Source organism: Rousettus aegyptiacus, unplaced genomic scaffold (assembly GCF_014176215.1).
Source record: "Rousettus aegyptiacus isolate mRouAeg1 unplaced genomic scaffold, mRouAeg1.p scaffold_m13_p_1, whole genome shotgun sequence".
NCBI classification, from domain to species: domain Eukaryota; kingdom Metazoa; phylum Chordata; class Mammalia; order Chiroptera; family Pteropodidae; genus Rousettus; species Rousettus aegyptiacus.
In genome coordinates this window covers 58,000,862-58,027,441 of record NW_023416284.1, presented here as the reverse complement: position 1 = coordinate 58,027,441, position 26,580 = coordinate 58,000,862, and the positions used below count along the sequence as shown (strand labels likewise).

The 26,580-nt window shown below is 34.4% G+C and overlaps 1 protein-coding gene across 2 annotated transcripts in view; it reads left to right on the top strand.

Annotated features, from left to right (window-relative positions):
- Positions 1-26,580, top strand: part of TTLL7 (tubulin tyrosine ligase like 7) — a 121,013-nt gene that overhangs the window by 53,894 nt on the left and 40,539 nt on the right. For both annotated transcript variants that reach the window (XM_036235616.1, XM_016146098.2), the window contains exons 8-15: positions 646-810; positions 4,890-5,048; positions 9,845-9,939; positions 15,573-15,720; positions 15,806-15,879; positions 16,949-17,084; positions 21,990-22,076; positions 26,334-26,532. In XM_036235616.1, the coding sequence (XP_036091509.1) occupies positions 646-810; positions 4,890-5,048; positions 9,845-9,939; positions 15,573-15,720; positions 15,806-15,879; positions 16,949-17,084; positions 21,990-22,076; positions 26,334-26,532 (1,063 nt within the window). The remainder of the gene's footprint in view (positions 1-645; positions 811-4,889; positions 5,049-9,844; positions 9,940-15,572; positions 15,721-15,805; positions 15,880-16,948; positions 17,085-21,989; positions 22,077-26,333; positions 26,533-26,580) is intronic.

Sequence of the window (26,580 nt, the reverse complement as noted above, 5' to 3'; positions counted from 1 at the left end):
AAGAGACTGAGACATAAAAGCCCCAATGTGAAGCACTGTAAATGTACTCTTAATCCTTTAGACTGTACAGTATTGTGTGCAGCTTCTGTCTGTTAAGTGCACTCTGTCTTGTTAATGAGTTAAAGTGACCTCCGAGTCAATATGTGAGGACAGAGGCAGTGTTTGGTAGTCCCTGCCTCTTGATTCATGCTACTTACTGCAGCTTTCATTTTTTTTTGTTTTTGTTTTTGAAAATACATAGATGTTGCCTCAGAAAATTCCTTTCCCAAAATAAATTTGGGCGAAAACTGTGACTAAAAACATTAAAAACGAACAAATGAACAAAAACAAGTGAGCATTTTTCTTGCTTAGCAATATATAATTTCACATTTTCATTAATTCCATATTATTTTTATTTTAATACTTTTATAGTAGATATTTTGAATGATATATAAAGTAACTCTTTAGATGACTACATTCACAATCTTTTTAAGGGAAATGTGCATTCCGTTTAATCTGAATAGTGTCTAAGTAATCATGAAATTGTCAGTCTGTATATTTTAAACTTTAAAATTGTCTTTCCTCTTTGGATGCTTTCTTTTCTGTGAAACTTCATGATTCTAGAGGCTCATAGGTGATAACAACTTTGGTTCTTACTTGTTACAGACCCAGTTATACATGCATCTGACAAACTACTCTGTGAACAAACACAATGAGCGTTTTGAAAGGGATGAAACTGAGAACAAAGGCAGCAAACGTTCCATCAAATGGTTTACAGAATTCCTACAAGCAAATCAGCATGATGTTGCTAAGTTTTGGAGTGATATTTCAGTAAGATTATACTATTCCACAATTATAACTTCTTTCTTCAGATTAATTCAAAGGATCATCAAGCATTTTAAATAAAGAGCAGATTACATTAGATTGGGCAGATAACGAGTGTTTTCTTGAAGGAAGTGGAATTTGTGATGGATCTTCATAGATAAGTAGTATTTTCACTGCTAGCAATGGGGGAGAGGGAATTCTAGGTGGAGACAAAAGCATAAGTAAAGGCATGGAGGTATGAGAGTAGTGGTCCAGGTTTGCACGTACCGTGTTTGTGGGAACTTCATGGGGACTTATGGCTGAAAGGATACGTGCCAAAATTTCAGGTCTGAAAATCGAAGCTTAATTTGGTAGGCAGTAAGGATTCATTCTTTCCAGTTGTTAAGGTAAGAGAGTAATAAGGCCAAAGATTATATCAATTTAAAAGATAAATCTGAAAACAGGTATAAGGTGGGTTAGAGTGAAGCCCAAAAGTAGGTAGGGGAGGGCACTTGAGAGTAATTTAAATGGAAAAAAAAAAAAAAAAAGGCTGAATCGAACCACAATTAAATAGATAACAATGAGGTAAAAATTGGGATTAACCAAATGTCCAGAATGGGGGAAGAACTATATTCACAGATTCCTCTGCAGTTTTAAGGAGGAATTACAAGAAGAATGGATGTGGTATTCTCGGAAATAGAGTAGAAAGGAATTTATTTTGAGAAGATGCAGAGCTTAGTTTTGCAGACAAAGGAAGAGTTCTTCTCATTTATTCGTTTGTTCATTCATTCAGTTCACACTTATTAAACCCATAATATATGCCTATCTCTTGCTTATAATTTGAAGATTTATAAGATACAGCTCCGGTTCTCAAAAAACTTAGAGTTTGGTAGGAAACTCCCACAAACACACTTGTTAATGAAAAGCAGCATAGGAAGTACAGCAGCAGAAGCATTCATTGAAGTCTGTGGGGATATCGGGAAGCCCCACAGATAGTGGCTTTGGGTGGGTGGGGATAAGAGGAGAACTTCCTGGAGGCATTGACACCTGAACACGTAAAAGTCCATGAGGTTATGGTGGTGAGTTCTACTTTGGATATGTTGAACCTGAAATGCTGTCTCAGGTAGAAAGATCGAGCAGGCAGTTAAAAGCATGTTTGGTATGCAGTTGATATTTAATGCCATGGCAGTGGATGAAACTCCAAATGATAAAATTAAAGGGAATAAATAAAGGAAACAGATATGAGAAGATAACCTTGGTGAAATAGACCCTTTATTAATCTTAGCAGGAGTATTAACATGATATTCAAAATTAGAAGAGTGCGTCTATTAAAAGTACTTAACCTGTTTAAGGCTATATAATTTAATATGGCATTTCTTTGTGGACAAATTATATATAATTTAATATATCTATCATGGAAAACAGATATGAAAGTTCATAGTTGGTTGAACTTTCTTCTCATGAGAAAATCAGAAAGAAAAACTAGCATCATTATATTTTCCTTTTATTGATTGTTTTATTGCTTGATTTTTTTTTTTTTTTTTTTACATCTTAATTTTAATATCCCAGAATGTAAACCCAAGAGTTCTTGGGTATCAGACAAGTAAAGAGTAAAGGAGTCTGGAGAGAAGCAAATAGGGTATGCTGGGAACTGTGGTCTTTTGAAGAGCATACGAGGTCTGAAGGGCATGGACACCGCTCAGCACTAGCTTATTGGTACCACATGGTATTGTGGGCCCAGTGTGATTCATCCTTCTCATATGTCAATAGAAGCCATAAACTTCCTGATTTATAAATATTGTCAACACATTCAAAATTTTTAAAAATATATGGGCTCCATAAAAAATGTTTGTCATCTGAATTTGGTTAAATGCCCACTAACTTGTTAACTTTAGTTAGAATGTATATTAATAATCTATAAGCAAACAATTATTTAACACTTAATAAATTATTAACTTTTCAAAGTACATTTCTCACATTTATCTTGTCAGACTGCTTTTTTGTAGCTAAACATTTGTTTTTCTTAAGACTTACTTATACTTTATAAAGTTATCTGTTTCAGGTGAATCAATGGAATAATATAAAAAAAGAATGACAGAAGGAGGTGGAGAAGGCAATCTGCAGTAAATTTTTATCTTAATGTCATAGTTTACAAATTTCATGAATTTATTTTAGGACTTTTTTCAATGACCTCTTTTTTGGGGATAACCTTTTTCTAAAAAGTAGCTTTCTATTTTTGAAAACTAACATTTAATGCCTTCAATGAAACAGATATGTGTGCTTTTGTGCTAGTCAAGAATGAATAAAGAATCAATAGAAAATCGGGCCATGAAGATTAAAATGATTATAGTCATTCATAAAACCATCCTACTGAATGCTTTACATATACTTCGGTACAAATCTACAAATCATATTTCAAATCAATGTCACTGTGTTGGAAATTCTCAGAACATTAGTGGAATTTGATTTATGTTTGGTTATATCACTCCTGATTTTTACATATACCTACAATCTTGCCTTTACTTTCCTAAAACCATGTTGTTGTTGTTTTTTATGTAGGAAAAACATAGATTAGTAATCAGGGGCTATTAATTAACATTCACTATTTTCCCCCTGGCTGTCTCGTTTCACAAGACACTTATTAGCCAAGGTTTTAACTTTTTTTTTCCTTCATGCCCTCAGTGGTTTTAGTAATATCTCCAAAGATTTATATGAAGTGACTTTTTGTCTTACATCTTTATATATTTTGTTATTCTGAATACAATTTTCCAAGAACAGAAAATTGTATCCTATGGCATCTCTGTTACATCTCCAAATATCATCTGCCTTGGGATTCTGGATAACAGTGAGGTTAATATCTGCCTTGCGTTTTTGCTCCTATATAATAAATATTGCTCCCACCAGTTAATGGAATGTTTGTATCTGACCTATGAGATGAACTTCTTCTGGAGGAATGATTGCAAAACTATAACAATAGTCATAAAGTTACTAACTCTCATTGAAGGTTTCCTCTGTTCTAGGCACTACACTAAGAGTTTTACACAGTCTCATTTTGTCCTAACATCAGTCTTTTGCAGCAAATATTACCATTGACAGTTTACATTTGGGAAAAATGAGACAAAGTTTAAGCAACATACCTGCGGTTGCACATCTAGTTAGTAGCAAAGCCAGGAATAAACCCAGAAAGTCTGATTTTAGCCATATTCTTAACTACTGTGCTATGTTGCCTATACTTCTAGAAACTATTGAGACAGCTTTTCAACAATCCATAGCTTGTTCTCAAACTTCAGTAAAGAACTTTTTGTTTCATTAGCATTAGTAATTTACCCTAATAGTATTATGTGTCCTCACAGAAAAAGATAATTAGTTCTTTAATTGGTAGTACTTTCATCTCAGGTATACCTTATGAACTACAAAATCATCACTGCACCAAGAAACTCAACTCTCCTAGCTTTTTTAGCCTTTAAGTGGAGGTTCTACAATGTTATTTGTGAAATTCTCCTTAGAATTTTTCTTCCCTGCCACTCCTAAATCCTTCTGTATGGTTTCTAAGAAGTCTTACATATGATCCTAACCTTACTTATTTAATAAATGGAAGCCACATTTAACAATTTTGATTTTACTTATTTTGTTCACCTATGTTTTTGAGCATCTACTGAATGCCAGGCACAATTGTAGGTACTTGAATGGGATTGTCAATAAGACAGAAAGGGCAGGGCGCCTGCTCTAACAAAAAAAAAAAAAAAAAAAAAGGAAAAGATCAGCTGATTCTCTGCTGTATAGTGATGAAGTAAGGAGTGATGGGCGGGTGGCTCTGGAGTCAGGGAAGGCCTCTCTGGATATCAGGGAGCCAGACATGGCGATATCGGGAAGAGTGTTCAGGGAAGAGGGGCCCTGGCAAGGCGAGCAAAGCTGGAGCACAGTGGGCAGGGGAGAGTTGGAAGAAATAAAGTCAGAGCAGTGGCAGGGGTTCAATGCTGTAGAGCTTTGTGAACTTGGCCAGGATCTGCCTTGTAAGTTCAGGCCTTATTTCCACATATGTAAATGAGATACAAGGAAATAAGGCATTTTCACCATTTTTTTTTTTTTAATCACTATACTTGTAGGAATTGGTTGTTAAGACCCTGATTGTAGCAGAACCTCATGTCCTGCATGCATATCGAATGTGCAGACCTGGTCAACCTCCAGGAAGTGAAAGTGTCTGCTTCGAAGTCCTGGGGTTTGATATTTTGTTGGACAGAAAACTAAAGCCATGGCTTCTGGAGGTAAGACATTTATTTAAAAGGGAAGAGAAATTATCACTGTTCTTCTGTATTAAAACAAATGCTTTTTAAATGTGCCCTTGTCATAATTGTCTTATTAACCAAACAGAAAGAGGCCTGAATGGAGTTTGTGGGAGGAAGAGAATGAAAATACAGTGAGTAGAACAGTTCCAAGAATGGATCAATATGTGTTTGATGTTACTTTTCTCAAATTAGTATTAAATTTCTAGGTCAGGAATTTTGGATATATGTGTGGATCTGCTTTTACTGATTTCTGATCTATAGTCTCCAGTATTTTCTGAGCCTCGTAGCTTCTACCATTTCCTGACGTCTAGGTGTTGCCTTTTTTCTCTCTCTGTGGGTGCCTGGGCTTCAGGACCACACCTCCCAATCTTTATCATTGTCTCCCTTTCATACTGTCCAAGAGAGAGAGGCTTATAAGGTTTATCAATCACTATTCAATACCTAACACCCCAGGGTGTATGAATTCGCCTTTATGGCCACACTGTGCACCAGGGGCTTCCCTCACGTCCAGCGTGTCAACCGTGTGCCTTTGAGGTTGCCGCCAGTCCCTAACATAGGCAGAATTGTCATCATTTTTTTGTATTTATAACAAGCCACTTAATATTGGGAAAATATAGAATAATATAAAGGAGAAATAAAAATGATTTCTGTTTAATATTTTTATAACTTTCCTTCTAGTCGTATTTATATTTAAGTCCAGAAAAACATTAGAAGTCATGTGGTCCAGTATTACCCTGTTTATCAGTTCCCTCTCAGCTCCTGGATCTGGGGTTATAGAGTAAATAGACATGAAATACTGTGCTTAGGAAACTATCAGGAAAATAGCACATAATCTCAACACCTAGTATTTACTAGATTAGTTACATTTTAAGGAACATATTGCTATAGAAGATATAACAAGAACTGCCTTTCATTTTAAGTTGATTATCTCTTTTTTGTTAATAATATAGAAGTTGACAGTTATACCTGTAATATCAGGGCTTGCGAAAGCAAATTGAATGAGTGACAGGTAACATCAAAACACTGAAAATATATATTTAAGAAAGAACACTTTTCCTGTTTGAATGGTTTTGTGTGTGTTTTAATCTATTATGAGCAATTAATGTGTATTATATTTCCAATCAAATGCAGTTCCGTCAGTTCAAATTTTGCTCCTGTATGGATCCTAGAAATAAGATAAATGTTAGGAATTTTACTTATCTTTTTGCTTCCTCCATTGATAGATATGAAAGCACTTGACAATGCACTATGGGCCCTCACCTAACTAAGGCCTGCCATTTTCTTCTTTAGGTTCACCGTTTTGTCTGTAGTCATCCTTTCCTGTTCTTAGCTGTGTTTTCTTTTCTACCCCTGCTTTATGTCTTTCATCCTTGATGGGAGGAGAAGAAGTGAGGGCACATGCCTGATATGCGGCTGAAAGGATTGCAGCGAATAATGACTTCCCAGATATTTAGTTACTTGTTTTTAAAAGCATTTGCCTAACTGGAGCTTTGCATTAGCTTGGTAAATCTGAATTGACTGAATGGATGAATCCTGAATTTCTTTAGAGGCTTAAAATACCATTGTTTGCATTAAGGCTTCTTCATACTTTATTCTCTTTTTCATCATTTCCAGATCAATTAGAACCATTAAAAACTCTACAATAACCAACAGCTAAATAGCAGTTTGCATTAATACATTTTCTTTTTCTATTCGTTCTTTCATTATTTCCAGGTCAATCAGAAACATTAAAAAAAAAACTTTACAATAGTCAAAGCTATGGATAATGTACACTTACTAGATTTAAACGGTTAAAAGAATCTTACTTAGCTCTTGCTTCTTCGTAATTTCCAGCTGCAGTGTTGTGGTTTTAATATGTTGTTAAAAAACCTTTTGGCGCCATCAAGTGGAATAAAGTAGAAGGTGCTTCTGATAATGTGATAACTTTCAGTTCACTGGAATAATTGCCAGTAATAATTTGTAGCAGCAAAGTGCAGAAATTATCAAGCATAGAAAAGATTTTTTAGGGAAAAATGTGGGAATTGGTTGGAGTATGAATATACTGATAAAACTTTAAATATCTTTGAATTAATTTTAATAAATCTTTGTGCCAGGTGATGGAAATACAAGAATAAGGCAGAATACTTGTCTTGGTCTTGTAGGGACTTGAATATGTGTTTTATGATACTAATTGTAAGTATATATAGGGAACAGGAAACCAGCATAAACAATAGAGTGATTAATCTGTGTACATGTGTGTGTTTGAGAGTTAAAAAAATCTTTGCAGAAGTGGGAATACCCGAACAGAGTATTGAAGACTATAGAAGGTGGGGTAAGAGCTGAGGGCTTGGAGAGATGGGGATGGGTGGGGGGAAATTACTGGGCAGAGGGAATGGCACTAATTTAGAATCTATTATGGATACTTTGATATATGTCTGAAATGATGGTGTTTGCTTTGGCAATACAACTATGATTTGGATAGTTAATAAATAGTATTAATTTAATTTGTTTTCTAATAATTTTCATTTTTTGCATGTATTTATAAGCTGCTGAGCTGTAAGGTGCTAACATCTTCTGGGGTTTGTCTATTTTAGACTGGGGGTAAGAAATAAGAATTAAAGAAGCCATCCAGAGTAGATTTTTGGCTGGATGGAGCCCTAATTTTCAGAGTTTCTCCTGTCAGACATTTATGGTTTTTCTGTTATTTTTTTTTTCTTTTCCTTTCTCATGAAACTTAAAAAAATCCAAAATGTTAACTGAAGTTTTTCTACATTTTCACATATTAGTTCAAAATTGGTGTATTTCTTCACATACCAATTTATTTTCTATGATAGTAGGGGGGAGAATCTGATAGGTAAAAGAGAGAGGTGAGATTATGAAAAACCTGACGTAGGTGAGAGAGAGGGGTGAGATTGTGTTGTAACAGACCTTATTGCCATCCTGGAGGAGGGGTCTGCCTAGAGGAATTCCAGACTGCACTTTTGGAATGGACACCTAGGGAATTTTATACAAATAGATAACATTTTGGTGAACCACTTAATCATCAGTTTCTAAATGTCTGGTTTACTTTTTCATCCTGTTACATGTAGTAGCAGAACTATCATTAATTGTATTACAAATTCCAGAGATTTGAGTCATTATGGAATGGTTGAAACTTCTTTTATAGAAAATATATTTCTTTATCCTTTCTCTGTGCTTGTAAGAGGAAATTCATAGAGCTTTGAAGTAGTAGATTAACGAACTCCCTTTCTCAAATTTACCTGGAATAACTAGATGTTCTTACAATTACCTTTCCCTTGAGACCACATCACTCAGACAGGAAAATGTTCATCACTTTCTAAATTAGAAATCAAAGAATAATACAGCATGGCATGTCTCTATCAAAATACAGTTCTATAAAAAGATCATCATGCATCCATCAAAATGATGGCTTGAAAGATTTTTATGATACATTGTTAAGAGAAAAACTTGGATTCCAAAATAGTATCGTTAATATAGACATATATTTAGAAGGTAGAATGAATATTAAAATATGTATGCATAGCAAATATCTGGAAGACCAGTTATCAAGTGGTTAACAATACATTAGGTAGTCAGATTACAGGAGATGTTTATGTGGTTTGTTTAGCTTCTATTCACTAATTTTTCTGCAGTAATCCTGTGCCACATTTCTATTTAGTGGCATTTGTATTTCTGGATGATTTCCTAAGTATAAAGTGGTACTTCCTTTAGCTGCCAGTTGTAAAATGCATGCCATCACTTCTTTTGTGGTGATGAATTTGTATAAGGCAACCTTCTTTTATGACTAATAGCATACATGTGTTTTGAGATCCTGTGGGGTTAGTTGATGTTCATGAAGCTAAACTGCAGTTTTGAACTCAGCAGTGTTCTAACCAACTGACTTACTGGAGTACGTAATTAAACACCTGTTATTCCTGTTACATTTTCATAATAACAAAGTTCAGCAACAACAAATCAGAAATAAAACTCTAGTTCTTGAAGTGGTAGTGTACTGTCTAATGGATTTCAGGGTACATATAGTTACTTCTTATTTTTTATCTTAATGAAATCCTGGCAATGGTATCTGAAAGTATGACTACCACAAATGGCTCATTTATTCCCATGAGTCGTTAACAGTTAGAAAAGCTTGTAGAGTTTAGTCTGCAGCTACCCTTAATGGTATCTTCTCAATAATATAGGCAATGCCTTTGGAAATGGAAACTGATGAATTCCTGTTTGATTCATGTAGAAAGAAGCAAAATTTATTTTTTAGGTAGCAATAGACCAGTTTATTCAGAAGAACTAAACAAGTGAAAAGAGGGCACTGATTGTTTCTGTATTCTAAACCCATACATGCCTATAATTATTACTATATTAGTAACATGCATTACTTTTCGTGTATTATTTTTGTTATTATTATTATTGTTGTTATTCTGCTTATTATTCAGGACAATAATAATACTTCTCTAAACTTACAACTTAGAGTCGATGGGGTAATGGGCTGGGGACAGTGGAGAGGACGAAGGGGGCACGTATACTGACTGAGGATCAGAGCCAAGGCAGCAGGGGGAAGGGAGCTATGATAACAGTCAGTTCCTTGCAACACCCTGACTTAGGGTGATGGGGAAGAGAGCCATGGCAGTAGTAACTGGGCTGTCCACCATATGGAGCTTAGAGATTTATCGTAGAGTCTTACTACTGGTTAGGGATCCCACATTAGATTAACAAATATGTATTGAATGTTTATTGGCCTACCAACATTTGGCAACTCTCATTGTTTTCTTTGTAAATTTTAGATCAATCGAGCTCCAAGCTTTGGAACTGACCAGAAGATTGACTATGATGTAAAAAGGGGAGTGCTACTAAATGCACTGAAGCTGCTAAACATCAGGTGAAGTGTTTCCTACATCTTTTGAAATTTTTTCACCACATTTGATATAGAACAATCATTTATACATGGGATTGACTTGTAATTTTTGGTATTTTATAGTCTGAATTTCTTGATCTCATTTTTCAAACGCACTTAGTTTTTCCTTTTTTCTAGCACACTGTTTTTCTATCTTCTTATTTATTGCTCTGAACCTAAAGTAAATATGTTTAAATTACAATATTGGTATAATTATTTAACATTGAGTATGAAGTTTAATTGGTGGATACTTTAGGAAGCCCTCTAGATTACCTTCCTCACCTTACAAGAAGAAACTAAAGCAGAGAAGTCATTCAGGAAGTAAAAAAACTCAAACATGGCTCTCTTACCTTTCTGTCCAGTGGTCTTGCCACTAGATCATGCTACCTGGGTAAACAGAAAAGAGAGAGAGTATAGTTGAGAGGTAACCTTCCCATTGAAATCCATGGGCAGGATTTTCTTCTTTTTTAAGGCTTAAAACACTCTATTGTAGGTATGTACTACATTGCCTTTCTCCATTAATTCACTGATGAACATGCAGATTGCTTTCATGGCTTGGCTGTTGTGAATAATGCTGCAATGAACATGGGAGTGCAGATGTCTCTTTGAATCCTAACTTTGACTCCTTCGGATATAAACCCAGAAGAGGGATTGTAGGTTTCAGTGTTCATGATCATGAATGGCAGACAGTCAGAATGCTGTTACATGGGAAAGCTTTTAGCTCATTGTGAAAAAAATTGTTAGGGTTTAACTGAACTGGTCAATGAAGTAGTGAGTTGTCTGCCATAATAAGTGTGCAGAAGCATTTAGGGAGTTAGATTAAAGGACCTCTGAGGTCATTTAAGATTGGCGATTTTATTATTTCAGTGGATTCTAATTGTTATTTTAAGAGCTCTAGAAAAGTTGTGAGATGTTTCCAAGCAATTTATTTATTTTAAATGTTTCCAAGCATTTAGCAGATGCCTGATTGAAGAGTAGCTTTATATGGAAAGCACCATTAAAAAAAGAGATCAACATAAAAATTTATTCAGAAATTTTCATAATGGCTCCTTTATTTGCCTGATAAAAGAATGATTTACCTAAATTCTACTGATATTTCAATTATGTTAAAAGAAAGGAATAGAAAGGAAAGAGATGTGGAATGGGAAATTTTTATTTATTTAGCTTAAACAAGTACATCAAGTATTTGGGGTTATTTAAACAATATGGCTATACAATTTTTTTTTTAATTTACTATTAAAAAATAGTAAATAAATGCTCAAAATTAAGTGAACTCAGAGAACAGAATGTCAAAGAAGGCCAGTAAGGATAAATTTTCAAGAACAGGGTAGCATTAAATGCTGCAAACACTGTACACCTGTAGCCAGTAAACCAGTTCTAAATAAGGGCTAGATTATCTAATCAAATCTAATCTAATCTAACCTAATTAACAAACAGAGTATTTCACACCCATAGGACTCATGGGACTATGACTACCTTTTCTAGACTCTATTTTAATGATTCTATACAGCACTTAAGGAGGGAAAAAGATTCTTCTTATCAACCCATGAATATACCCACTAAACAGGATTGGATTTCCTTTTTATTATTAAAAAACTCCACTTTTTTACATATTATATTTTACTATTTGTTATGATCTTGACTCATCATTATTCTTTTAATTGTTTTGCATATAGCCCCATTTATGTTCTCTTGTCTCTTGTATAAGTAGGCCTTGCTTTTTTTTTTTTTTTTTCCACATGTCTTTTGACTTTGCCAATGATGGTGCCAATTCAGAACCTTATCTATGGATGTTGGTCTTCTTAAGAGTGAGATATATACATTTAAACAGTGAGGAATTTCTATACTTCAAAATAAGGGAGAGTTAGAATTCATCTTTCTTATTTTTCTTAGCATTGTTCTACTAAGAGAATTTAACACAATTTTTGACACTTTGAGCATATACTAATAAAGCTTATGTTATAGATGTGCTTTTTCTCTCTAACCACGTGGAGACCATGGGCATATATGTGATAGACCTGTATTTCAATGTGGCTAGGTATGGGATGGGATACATCAAGGGAACATAAGCAGAACCAAGAATAGGAAAATTTTTGCCTCTTTATTACATATTATTGGGTTAATTTTCATATGTATGGTTTTACATATGAATTTCATATGTACATATAAATTTTCATATGTACGGTTTTACATATGAATTTCTGTGATTCCAGAAATTCCCTATTCACTCATTTCAATCAGACTCTTGTAACTTTTTTTTTCCCCCATAGCTTATCACTTTGTTTACTCTCTTATGCTCTGTGCTGTTTTACTTGGACATGGTTATTTTTCTTTTCAATTTGATTTAAGCTCCCTGGAGTCAAGGATTACATGCTTTAGTATTCTACACAATTCTTAATACAATGCTTTAATTGTAGTATGGCTCCATATATATAGCTCAAAGTTTATTTTGTAAATATGTACTTTTAGTCTCAAGAAAATCCAGAAGAATGTGGATTGCTCAGGGTATTCCATCACAACCCCCAGGAATACCAACCTCATACTGAGAGGTCAGAATTGATCCACTACATACTTGGAGGCACAATATAATTTGAGTTCAAATTAAAATAATTTTCTGAAACATTAGGCTTAGGGTCTTCAGAGATAAGAGAATACAAATGGAGCTATATGCAAAACAATTAAAAGAATAATGATGAGTCAAGATAATAACAAATAGTAAGATATAATATGTAAAAAAGTGTTTTTTGATAATAAAAAGGAAATCCAATCCTGTTTAGTGGGTATATTCATGGGTTGATAAGAAGAATCTTTTTCTCTCCTTAAGTGCTGTATAGAATCATTAAAATAGAGTCTAGAAAAGGTAGTCATAGTCCCATGAGTCCTATGGGTGTGAAATACTCTGTTTGTTAATTAGGTTAGATTAGATTAGATTTGATTAGATAATCTGGCCCTTGTTTAGAACCGGTTCTCTGGCTACAGGTATACAGTGTTTGCAGCATTTAATGCTACCCTGCCCTTGAAAATTTATCCTTACTGGCCCTCTTTGACATTCTGTTCTCTGAGTTCACTTAACTTTGAGCATTCCTCTTTGTCCTATGATTTTATTTACTTTCTTCCCCTTACTTATCATTTTTTCACTGTATCTTGCCTCAGCCCTCTTTTCTTCTATATTAATCTCATTTACTTTTGTGGTATCTTTTATGAGTCAGACACTGGAGTCTCAAATCTATACCTGTATAAAGCGGGGTATAGATTGGGCTTTCTCTTCATAGCACTGTCCCACTCTGGAGCTCTAGTCTTGCTGGCAGCTCTCTGCTGCTCATGTACACTGGGTGCTTCTTGTATAATAGGGGCTCAATAAATATGTAGTCAGTGATGAGCTGGCTGGTGAGGAAGTAGCTAAACGAATGATTGGATGAATGTCTTGATGGCACTTTAAATTCAATATGACTTAAAGTTGAATTATCTTCTCCCCTAATCATGTTTCTCTTGCTGGGTTTTTCTCCTTTCTTCTGCTAAGGATATCAATTACCGCCAACCCACAAAGACTAAATCTAATCATACATTCTGGCCTATATTGTATTAGAAGCTAGAGATACAAACATGAGTAAACTTTCCTCTCTTTAAGTAGCTTCATTTTTAAAAGGGAAACTATATGCTCATAGAAAAGTACATACAATTATAATCACTTAAACCTTGTTTTCTGTCTCTTTGCTTTGCTAGTTAATGGCAAAACCATCCACATTAATGTTCAGGCTAGAAGCTAGGAGTTATTTTTACCTCCTTCCTTTATTATGAATCAGCTGAGTTCTGTCAAATATATGATTGACTCCACTTTCTTTCTTAGTCTAAGTTTAAGGACTTCTCATTTATCTCCTGAATTATTTTACTGGTTTTCTTCCTCCTTCTAACACTAACCTCCACTTCATTTTTCAGCTTCCATTCCGTTACTCTCAAGGTCATTCAACAAGTGTTTATTGAGTGCCCACTACCATTGCAGTAGGTACTAGGAATTCAATGTCTCCCATGATTCCTAGGATGGATGACTTGTTTGACAATATGTCATTTATTTATATAAAAATCTTAGGTGAGAAACATGTTTATAGGAGTGATAAAGGATGTAGAAAGAGAAACAATTCAATTTTAAACATTTTAATTTTGAGGAGCGTTGAGACCCCAGGCAGAATTGTTAATGAGAAATTTGATATGCAGGACCCCCAGGAGATAGAGATATCTATTTGGCTGACATGTATGTATAGATTGCCCTTGAATCTAATGCATGAGAGCACACAGTTGGAGCATATATATTGAGAAGTAAAGAGGAGCATGGGCAGAACCCTGGGGGATGCCAGCATTTGAAGAGATATTTATAAACTCTGAGATACTCATCACATTGTTTCCACAGTATCAGATGAAGTTTAGACATGGCATCAAGGCATTTTTGATCTTTAAATTGTGTACAAGACAGTGTTTGATCTAGCTCTTAATCTCTTGCCAATCTGATCAGTGCTTGTTCTTTTCCCTGCCATGAATTAATTTTTCTAAGAGTCCTTGTGTGCTATTGTTTCACATATTCATGGTTTTGCACGTCGCTTGTTTGTTTGTTTATTTATTTATTTTTATTTCTTTTTTTAAATTAAGTTTATTGGGGTAACATTGGTTAATACAATTATATAATTTTCAAGTGTACATTATAATTTGACATTTGTATATTGTATTATGTGTTTACCACCCAAAATCCAGTTTCCTTCATATTCTCATTTAAGTGTATATTTAGCTTTATCCCTTTGGTGAATGTCAGCTCATTTAAAAAAAAATTAGTAAAATAAACTTAACATAAAATTTACTATCTTAACCATTTTTAAGGGTGCAATTCAGTGGCATTAAGTATATGCACATTGTTGTGCAACCATTACCGCCATCTTTCTCCAGAACAGGAGCAAAACTGTTCCAACTCAAACTCTGTCCTCATTGAACACTGATTCTCTACTGATTGCACCAGCTTCTTGGAAGGGACGAGAGAAGAAAGAGGTTCAGGGGAAACCTGTCTCACAACAGGATTTTTCCTATAAAAATCAGACAACTGTAACTAAATTTTCGTGATTGGGCAAAAATGAGGACTATGTAGATATTTTCAAATAAATAATGATCTTTAGGCTAGGATTTCAGTGAGAACTGAAAACATACTAAAGTGTGGTCAGTGTAAGTGAGAATGCTTAAATATAAATGGAATTGGTAGAAGGAGGAGACAGGAACCAACATTTATTAAGGAGCTATTAATGTTACCACAAGTTAATTTTTTTCAGAACTCTAGGAGGGAGCCATTATTGTTATTTTAATAGATGAGGAAGCAGACTCAGCAGGTAATAGACCTAAGATTGTACAGCTAGTAAGTTGCTATACTGTTTCCATTTTATTTTGTTACCTTTAGAACTTCTATTTATTTTCTGGGGACCCTTATTTGATGAATGATTAGATGAATATAATATATGTGACTATGTATTAACAAACATTGATTCCTATCCTGACTGGGCCTCTTTTTCTGCTAATTCTCCTCACATGGATAAGATTGGGGCTTATTTGAATTCTAGAGCATGGTCTTGTATTTTATATTTTAGGACCAGTGATAAAAGGAGGAACTTGGCCAAACAAAAAGCTGAGGCTCAAAGGAGGCTTTATGGTCAAAATTCAATAAAAAGGCTCTTACCTGGTTCCTCAGACTGGGAACAGCAGAGACATCAGTTGGAGAGGCGGAAAGAAGAGTTGGTACGAAAATTTTAACAACATACCCACAATTTGGATTGCATAATTCATTTGTCGAGTTTTATTTGTAAAATTTCTTCATTTCTAGAAAGAGAGACTTGCTCAGGTACGAAAGCAGATCTCTAAAGAAGAACATGAAAATCGGCACATGGGGAACTATAGGTAACTATGCTTCCTTTTTTTTATAGACTATAGAAGTGAAGTGTCCAAACAATTAATCTTCATTTTTTGGCTTGTTTTAAGCACTGTTTAGTTCATTCTGAGAAAGTGCTTTTCATTTGATTTTCTTTCCAGAATGAAAATATCGTCAGCAAGTGGGAAAGTTCCTGTTAGCCAGTCTCGAGGGTGGTTCTGTGGGGTCATTTAAACCTGATATTGTCCTGTGAACTTATTTGGTTATAATGTGGTATTTTTAAAAAGTCAGGTTTTAGGTCTCCTAATACTCTTTCTGTCAGTTCAGAGTGATTTGCTGTACTTTGTTATAAACTCATATCAGGAACCAGGTAAATAATGAAAATGTCAGAAAGGAGCCAGGTATGAGACAATAGAAAGAGTGTGGACTGTGCTGACCTGGAGCCCCTCCTCAGTGTCAGCTTTGACAGGGTAAGAGGGGACTCCCTAAGCTCCTTGTGTTCTTAAAAGATCGCCTTCCTCCCAAGATTTCACATTGACGTGGCACGATCAGGAGGATTTGAGGCCATAGAGCTTCTTGCACTCATGGTGTGAGACATTCTCTCCTGGCTTTAACACCATCGGCAGTAGTGATGAGAACACACTTCCTCTCACCCCACCTCTAGCCAACTCTCTCCATCAGAGAGGTGAATTCCATCACCCTAAGAGAGATCATCAGGATTAATCTCTGCATTCTTGTATACTTCAGTAACCACACTAAATCCAAAGCTTCCAAATTATCCCTCATCACCTAAACTCTCCCATAAAGTTCTGTATTTCTCCAGCATGCCCGACTGCAAGTATTTTCCAACTACCTCCCTCCAACCAAACCCTTATATCGTGTCTGGAACTGCATCGTTTAATGATAGTTTTCTAGATAAATTTTAATTTGTGTGCATGACAGATGAAAATTTGTGAATTTTTCATTATTCATTTTATTTCTAGCACCTTGTAAAGTGACTGGCATAGTAGATGGTCAGGGATTATCTGTGTAGTTGCCTTAATTCTTACACTTTAATAGCTTCTTTTAAACAAGTCGGTTTATCTGATTTTGTTGTAGACGAATTTATCCTCCTGAAGATAAAGCACTACTTGAAAAGTATGAAAATTTATTGGCTGCTGCCTTTCAGACCTTCCTTTCAGGACGAGCAGCTTCATTCCAGCGAGAGCTGAACAATCCTTTGAAAAAGATGAAGGTAAAGGAATAAGTGTTTATAAAGAGAGAAAGCAATTAAACCAATGTCTTTAAAAACAACCTACCTTAGTCCCACTTATAAAAACATTTTCCTTTAAAGATGCACTTACAGTTTAACAATTTGTAACATTTCATAACGAACCAAGTGATTTCAAAAACAACATGTCTAACAGGACAAATTATGCAGAAGAGAATGTTGATATTATCTTGTAGTGTCAACCTAATATAAGAGAGGTGTATACGTAACTGAATAAAAAAATCTATTGAATTTACCAAGTGGTTAGTGATATTCTCATTATTTGTAATGTAACTAACATTATATAGTATTATTTTCATGATACTGCATAGACCTGGCATACGAGAAGTGGTGAAAACACACATATACATAAACACCTCCCCGCCCCCGCCCCCGCCCCCGTCACGCACACACAGTAATCTTTTCACCTTACTAAAAGTTCTATCAGTTATCTATTGCAAAATAGTAAACCACTTCATGTATTTGCTCATTATTTTACACTCTTGGCTGGGTTCATTTCAGTGGTTCTTCTGCTTGTCTTGCTTGGAATGAATCGGATCTGATTTATCTGAAAGATCAACTGGGACTGTAAATCCAGGATGGCTTTACTCACGTGTTTGAAGCCTCAGATGGGATTGCTGGAACATCTGGGGAGTTGGATGGGTGTCTCTTTCTCTCTACATGGTCTCTCAGAAGTGTAGTCAGATCTCTTAATATGTTAGCTTGGTGTTCCAAAAGGGAGAATTTCAAGAGGACAAGCTCAGTGTGCAAGTACTAATCAAGCCTCGACTTGCATCATGCTTGCTAATGTTTCACTGGGCAAATAACTTTATGTGGACCTGTAAAAATTGTTTGTACCTTATATTACTTGACATCTCTCTACGGTGATATACCCCGGGTATCTTGGCTCTCCTGCTATATAGAGTGATTTAAATATCATGATAAATATTATCTTTTCACTCAGAGTCTGCAGCGTAAGGTTATAAAGCCACTTTTAAGCTGGCTAGACCTGAGAGACAGAAGCAGAAGGAACATTGTTTACCCTAATGCTCTTTTCCTCCAGATATCCCTCCTTCGACATAGGCATTCTAATTATGTTCTCTAGACCTTTTGTTTTTATTGACTCCAATAGTGAGAGACCTTTGTTCATTTTTTTCTTCACATCTTCATGTTATTTCTCTCTCCTGTTAGTAAAGGATCTGTTCCATCTTTCTGTTACTCTGCTCTCCCACCTCTACTTTTTCTGCTAAAAAACTTAGGGATTTTGGAACCAGACCTAAATTCAAATTTCCTCAACACTAAATCAGTGGTATTAGATCTATACTTGTCAGGTTGGTTGTGAAAATAAGAACAAGATTAATTAAAATAGTCTATTAAAGTACTTAACACAAAATAAATAGGCTTCAAACCTAATTCCCTTCTTCTCTGTACTGTTCAAAATCTAATTTAAATGTCAGCACTTCGCCTGCATTGTTCCATTAGCCTGTGAGACTATTTCTATACAAATATCACAGTCTTCTCTTCTGCTGCCTTGTAGTTAAGTGTTGAAGTCAGGTGGTGTAAGCACTTGAATTTGTTGTTTTTTTTCCCTCAACTCTTTTGTGTTTTCTAGGTCTTTTTACATTTCCATGTAAATTTTAGAATCAACTTGAGAATTAAAATAAACAGTTTGCTGGGATTTTAATTGGGGCTGTGGGGAATCTGTAAAACAATTTCCAGAGAATTAACAATACTGAGTCTTCTGATCCTTTAATGTGGCATATTTCTCCATTTACTTGAGTCTAATTACTCAGTTATGTTTGCAGTTTTTGGCATGTAGTTCTAGCACAGCTTTTACTAAATTTATTCTTATTTGATATTTTTGCTACTATTGCCAATAAATACTTTAAAAATTTTTTCATTTCTTTGGTTTGTTGCCAGGATGTAAATATCTGATTATTTTTGTATATTGTCCTTGTATCTAGCAATTTTTATGTACTATATTTTTATTAACTGTCATTTCAAATTATTTTCTGATATTTATTTTAGTTATTTAGAAGTTTGTTGCTTAATTTCCATGCATTAAAATTTGCGATTTTCTTTTTATTAGGGATTTGTACTTTAGTTGATTGCTGTTAGAAAACAAATACTGATTTTAATTTAGCAAAATGAATTGAGACTTGCTTTATATCTCAATGTAGTACTTATTTTAGTGAATGTGCCAAGTCTCCTTGGAAACAATATATATACTACAGGTGTTGGTTATAGAGCTTTATTCATGTCATTTAAGTAAATTCGGCTATTAGTGTTTTTCAAATATTCTGTATCCTTTTTGATATTTTTGGCCTACTTGATGTAGCAATTACTGAGAAAGATTTGTTAAAACTCCCATCTGTGATTGTGGATTTAGTTCTATCAATTTTTATTTCATATACTTTGAAGTTATAAAGGTGTCTTCCTAATGAATTCACCTTATCTATTTTATCATTATGAAATGTGTATTTTTCTCTCGGATAATATTCTTTGTCTTAAAATTTACTTTATAGGATTAATATAGCCATACTAGTTTCTTTCTTATGGTTACTGTTGGAATGACATTTTTTTCTATCCATTTATTTTCAACTTGTCTGTGTTCTTATAATATCTCTGGTAAGTATCATATAATTGGGTCATATTTGTTTTAAAACCCAGTCAGACTATGTGTCTTTTTTCATTTTACACAATTACTATAACTGGGTTTACATCCGCCTCTTGCTCTTTTTTTTCCTATCCCATCTGTTTGTTATTCTTTTTTCGCTTCCTTTCTTTATTCTTTTGGACAATAGACACATCAGAGTCTACCTACAGAATGGGAAAATATTTTTGCAAATATTTTTGCATATGTAGAATAACAAGTTACTGGCCAAATATATAAAGAATTCATACAACTCAGTAACAACAAGACAGAGCAACCAGGAATTTAATAGTCATTTTTCCAAAGAAGACTTCCAAATGGCCAACAGGTATATGAAAAGATGCTCTACATGACTAATCATCAAGAAAATGCAAATTAAGACCACAATGACATATCGCTTTACATATATTAGAATGGCTATTATCAAGAAGACAGATAACAAGTATTGGCAAGGATGAACCCTTGTACACATGATAGGAATGTAAATTGGTTCAGCCACTGTGGAAAACAACCTAAGTACCTGTCAGTGGATGAATGGATATAGATGATATGGTATATACATATAGTGGAGTATTATTCTGTAATGAGAAGAAAGGAAATCCTTCCATTTGCAATGAAATGGATGGACCTTGAGAGCATTGTGCTAAGTGAGATAAGTCAAGCAGAGAAAGACAAACACTATATAATATCACTTATGTGTGGAATTAAAAAAAAAAAAAACTTGTGATGGCCACAGGTTGGTTGGTGGGGTATGAGGATGGGATAGATGATATTTAAGGGTACAAACTTGAAACTAGTAGTAAATAAATCCTAGAGTAAATAAATCTCTGGTTTCAGATACCATAAGAGTGAAATCTGTTATGTGTTTGTTACAGGCCTCATTCTCTATTGGTATCTAAGAACTGTAAGACTGCAGAGAAGTATTTCTGGCTTTCCAGCCATGCCTTCCATCTTCCTAGACCATTTCTTACTCACTCTTTGGGGCTCCTCTAGATGGCACAGTAGCCCACATGACCATGGAAAGCTCGACTGGATTCTTTAATTCCAGCAGAATCCATCTGCCTATTCTAGACCTGATCTTTGCCCATCAGTGTCCAGACTTGACCCCAGGGTAGAAAGTGGGCAACTCATCTCTGCTAACCTAGGAAGAAAACTTTTCTCTCTGGTATTTAGTTCCTTTATATTGTTTTTTATCCACAGCTTTCTGATGTAAAAATGTAATTATTCACTTTATCTGTCTTTTTCTGTTATGATGAAAGTATTGTCTATTATGACTTTCTCCTAATCAGAAGCAGAACTACATGAATTTCTTTTTAACTATCTTGTGCCTTGGAATTTATCACGGGGTTATTATTTAATGAAACTTTATAACAAGAGGGGTTTTTTTTTGGTATTTTAATAACCAAACTTTCTTAGATTGGTATAAAGAGTAACCTATTTTGCAAATTTCCATTGCACAGCGAGATTTTAGTTTCTTCAGAAACCTATTTTAAAGAGACACTGAAATATAAATCATATAAGTAAATATGTGATTTTTTTATAGGTTGAATGAATAGCTCAATTAAAAAGTTGATTATTCTTTCAGTATAGCTGTTAAACATTCCTATTGATCCAGTTTGTTCAACATTCACTTGGATGTTACTTTTTATAACTTTTCTCTTTGACTTTAAAATGACTCTTGAAGAAGATAAAAGAAGGTATTAACTCTATAAATGAAAACTTTTCATAAAATTCAAAAGATACTCTTGTGTAGTAAAATTTTGAAAGAGTTTCATTGAATCGTGCCCATTAATCAAATACTAACATTAACTATTTAGCTAATCCTCAGTTTTCTGTCTGAAGTTATAATATTATTTTGTACTAACCAATATAGAAATGATTCATGAAATTGTGGTCTGGAAAATTAGAATGACTTTTAGAAATGTTTAAGTGTCTAATAGGCTAATTTATTGAATTATTTTACTGTAAAATTTTAATAGTGTACTAGAACATAAGGGTAAATTTGTTTATGATAATACATAATAGATTTTTAGCTATGTGTTATTTATATTGTCAGATTTTAGTGAAAGTTACTTCAAGAGAGTTTGCCATGATCCTTTATCACTTACTTGATCTGAGCAACCTTGATTAAATAGTTTCAGAACTCTCTGTTGTACACTATTTTATGCAGATTGATGAACTCAAAAAAATTCTGGAGTCCATTAGTGATCACAGTTTTCATTACATATCTCTTTAAGGAGGAAGATATTTTGGATCTTCTGGAACAATGCGAAATTGATGATGAAAAGTTGATGGGCAAAACTGCCAAGCCTCGAGGACCAAAGGTGCAGTACCTCTACTTTTCTTAGTTCAAAGTAGATGCTACTAAGTATAGTTTGTTTTTGCTTTATATTTTTCACTATAAGAATGACTGATGCCACCTCAGGGGCATCCACTGCCCTCTCTTTACATCACTTTATATCTCTAGTACCTAGTACCTTTCAAGGAACTGTAGGGATTATGTATCTAGTACAGATAGACTTGGGAAGATGATCTTATCTCACACACTTAGAAGTTCTGTTTTGTTTTGTTAGTTTCTCTCATTTGTTGGATTCTTTTTATAATACTGGTGAAATCTCTCAATAAGTCAGGGCCAAGAAGGACCCAGAACTAATACCTCTATTCTGTACCCAGAATTACATTTTCCTCATATCTCGAGACATACAATTATCAGAGAATTGTAGCATTGTAGATAAGGCAAATCACGATTCTAAAAATCCTTATCAGGAGCTCCATCTTTCGCTGACCCAGCAACATTGAAATTGTGAATTTCTAAGATAAATAACAAGCTGCCATGAAGACAAAAACCTGCAGATATTTGCTTTACCTTCATCTGCTTTGTGATGGCGACATCCATATACTCTTTTGTCATAAGTAAAAATTCTTGCTAGTAGAGTAGGGAAGAGTTGAATTTGTAAAATCTTGGAAACTTTTTTCATTCTGCTCTTTTTACTTTAGGTTTCAGCAGTACTAAGCTATCTCTATGTCCGTAAACATATCATGCTTTTTCAGTGCCTCTGGAGTACCTGCCTATTTTTAAGAAATCATTTATTTGGTGCTTAATTAATTAGAAGCCCTCTCCTGATCCAGCTGAAATGCTGTTGCCTTTGTGAAATATTCTGCATTCCCTCAGTTAAATTTAGATCTTCCTCTTCTTCCTCCTTCTGCTCTACCACAAATAACACTTTTATAGAGCAGGTGTGACAAATAATTACTTGCATGTTTGTCTTAGTATGAGCTTATATGTTCCTTGAGAGTAGGAAGTATATTTTCACCTTCACATCTCTAGTACATAGCACAGCATATGGCACTTAGTAGGTTCTCAAAAACCATTAGATAAATTTGTTGAATATTCTTCAAGGACTTCATTGGCTAGTGGAAAAGCCGATAGATGAACTGAAAACCAGGATATATGATGGCAAATACTGTAATAAAAGGAGCGGAAATGCTATAGCAGTATAGAGAAGAAAGGGATTGGTAGACTATAGATGGCTTCATAAATGCCATGTGAACCAGATCTTGAAAAACGAGTAGTGCTATAAAGATCTAAGTTGGGTGGGAAGATGTTCAGGGCAGAGGGGACATTAAAGACAAAGACATGGAGCAGTGATACTGCTTAGGGTGTTAGAGAAACACGAAGAATTTGGTATGACACAAGTGGAAGATTCTCAGAGAGTAAAAAGGGTACATGATGAACCTGGCAAAAGAAATGTATTTGATTGAGACTGGAGACCTTGGATGTCAGGCACTGTTCTTTTGAACTGTATGTCCCATATTGAAGAATTGTGAAAGATGTTACTGGTATGCCTTCAAAACGAATATATTTTAGAGTACAAGTGAATACCTTTATGAATCATTGCTTCCTTTTTGAAAATGCTGGGAAGTTTCTGAGATTCATATATTAATTATTGCAATTTGGAAAACCAGATGTGAGACAGTCTGGCAGTACAGTGTACATGGTAGAATGGCAAATGTGAAAACCCCAAAAGGACCTTTTACTGTCTTATATTTTCCTTTGCTTCATCAAATAAGACTTATTCAAATAAAAATGTAACCTCCTGGAGGCCACAATCTACACTGTGTATTTTTTTCAAACCCCCTTATTCCAGGCTAGTAGTAGGATCTAATAATGCATTTGTTGAAATAAAATGAATTGGTTTGTTTCTACAGTTATTATCGCCAGTAATATTTAAAAGTGATCGAAAGTCACATCATCTATCTGAAGAGAAAGCATTTTTATAACTTTTAACTTTACGTACATCGAGGGTCTGGAGTGAGCCAAACTTCAAAGTGGACTTTCTTTTTCAGAGAGATGATTTCAATACCAAATATTGATTTTCAGTATCTTTACTGGCAGAAGAATAACTGAAGATAATTGAGGTTAAATGAAACTTATACTAAGAGAAATAATAACTTTTCACTTATTTGAGAATCTAAGAAATATTAGCCATAAAAATAATAAAACACCACAAAAAGTATCAGCATTATTCTTTTTCTTCAGCTGAGTGACAAGTACATGGTTATTTGTTTTATTATTATTTATACCATTAATATGCTTTTGATTTATGACAGAGTTAATAGTAAAATTGGACATAAAAGTAAGTAGTATGGTTTGTATCATAACTCAATGCCAGTTTAAAGTTCTATTTTGTAGTGAAGGCATTCTGTAACTACAGAGTTTAGAGTTTATGCTGCTGTGACTTTTTATTAATTACTGCTTGAACAGTATTGGTCAAAAAATTCCAATGAATGTATGATGCAAAGATTCAGCTACCCATTTCCTTTTGTGACTCTTTATAGGGTCAAATAATTCATTATATAGTCAAGCTCCTTAAGAACAGTTAAAGCTTTTTGCCTACATGAAGCAAGGCTGATTGTGCCACTGTTTCTTTAGGGTCTGCTAGACTTCTGAAGAAACATCCTTTCTCTATAATTCATATTTCCGAAGACTGTCAAAATGTTTGATGATTGTGTTACTGGCAAATGTTATGCATATCCCTTGGAATATTGTTAGTCCTCAGTAAATATCAGACTATCAAAAAGAGAACATACTTTTAAACACAAGTTGGCACCTTAGTGTATTAAACTGCTTTCCTGCTTTGGTTATTTTTCATCCTTTGCAAAGGCAATAACTAAGAAGATCATGCTTTGGCTTACTTGGTATTCCAGGCACTTTGTGAAATGCTATTCCTCTCTTTACCTTTCATCCTGCACTGTTACATGAGAGGATATACCTTATTTCAGTGAAATCCCGTGGTAACTGAAGATTTCATTATGGTGTATGCCAACATCAAAACATTTTCGTTTGATTTAACAGAGAACAAGAAACTTGTATACAACTGCGGGAACTTTTCCCAGCAGGAACAAGAGCATATGGTGTGTGTAATAAATAATCTCTTAAAATGACTAACGTACAAAACTGTCTTGTTCATGGTTGTGCACATTCTTTCTGAAGTCAAGCTGTCCCACGTTCCTTATCTTTTATTCCTTCAGCTGGCATCATTGGAAATATTGATCGGGAGGTTTGGAAACACATGATTCTAATGGAGATATTGGAACATAATTGCACGGCGTTTTGAATCTATAAAGTTACCTTTCTGCATGGCACTAATCCTCTTTAAAATTTCATGCCCTGACAATTTTCACATCATATTACTTTTTAAAATGTAGCATGGGCAATGAAAAGCAATGTCCCATTATGGCTAGACCCTATGTGTTATAGTTAGCAGTCTTCTGAGAAAAGATATATGAGTTTTTCATAACCAATTTGGAAAGTAGATAATTAATGAAAAATTTTTGTTTGTAAATATGCTCACAGCAAATTATACAGGTGAGGAATACCTTCCTTCTTTTTTGCACATTATTTGAGTAAATAGGATCATAGGCTTCTGTTTTCAGATGTGGCCTTTCTGTACTTATAGTGGTTTATCTTAGAGTGTTTTATCTTACTTTATTTATTGTAATTTATCTGGCTATTGCTTTCTTGTTCGTTTTGCCTACCTTTTTCCTTCCTTCCCCACCTTCTCTCTTCTTCTCATTTCTTCTCTTGTCTTCTCTCTCTCACAAGCGTGCATGCACACACACACACACACACACACACACGCATGACTCTGAACACTAACGATACAACAAAGGTACATCTCTGAGTCTTGATGAGTAATGAGTAATTTCTCTGCATGAAATGAAGAAAAGCCAATTAGGTTTCCAATTTTTATATTTTTATCTCAAATAATTTTTCTTTATTTTGTTATTATTTTTTTTTTTTGTGGTACTCTGGTCCTTTATCCAAATTGTAGAGAAACAGCATTTTCCTCGTTTTGACTGAGCTATATAATTGAAGAAAGAATAGTTTGCAAGAACAGGACAATTAGTGAATTGCATTGTAAGCTAATAGCAGCACTGTAGCAATAGGACTGTGGGGGATTTTCAGGTGTCAGTGAAAAGCAGCAAGCATAAGCGGGAAATTGAAAATAGTAACTAATCATGTTAATTAGCTTTTTTATTTGAATTATGACAAAATAACACATTTTTCTCTATTTTAGCCTCTGTGTTCCATGCCCGAGAGTACCGAGATAATGAGAAGACAGAAGTACTGCAGTAGTGACAGCAGTTATGATAGTAGCAGCAGCTCTTCAGAATCAGATGAAAATGAAAAAGAAGAGTACCAAAATAAGAAAAGAGAAAAGCAAGTTACTTATAATCTTAAACAGTCCAACCACTACAAATTAATTCAACAATCCAGTAAGTTAATTTCTTCTAATTTAATTATATGAAGAATTATGGAACTGA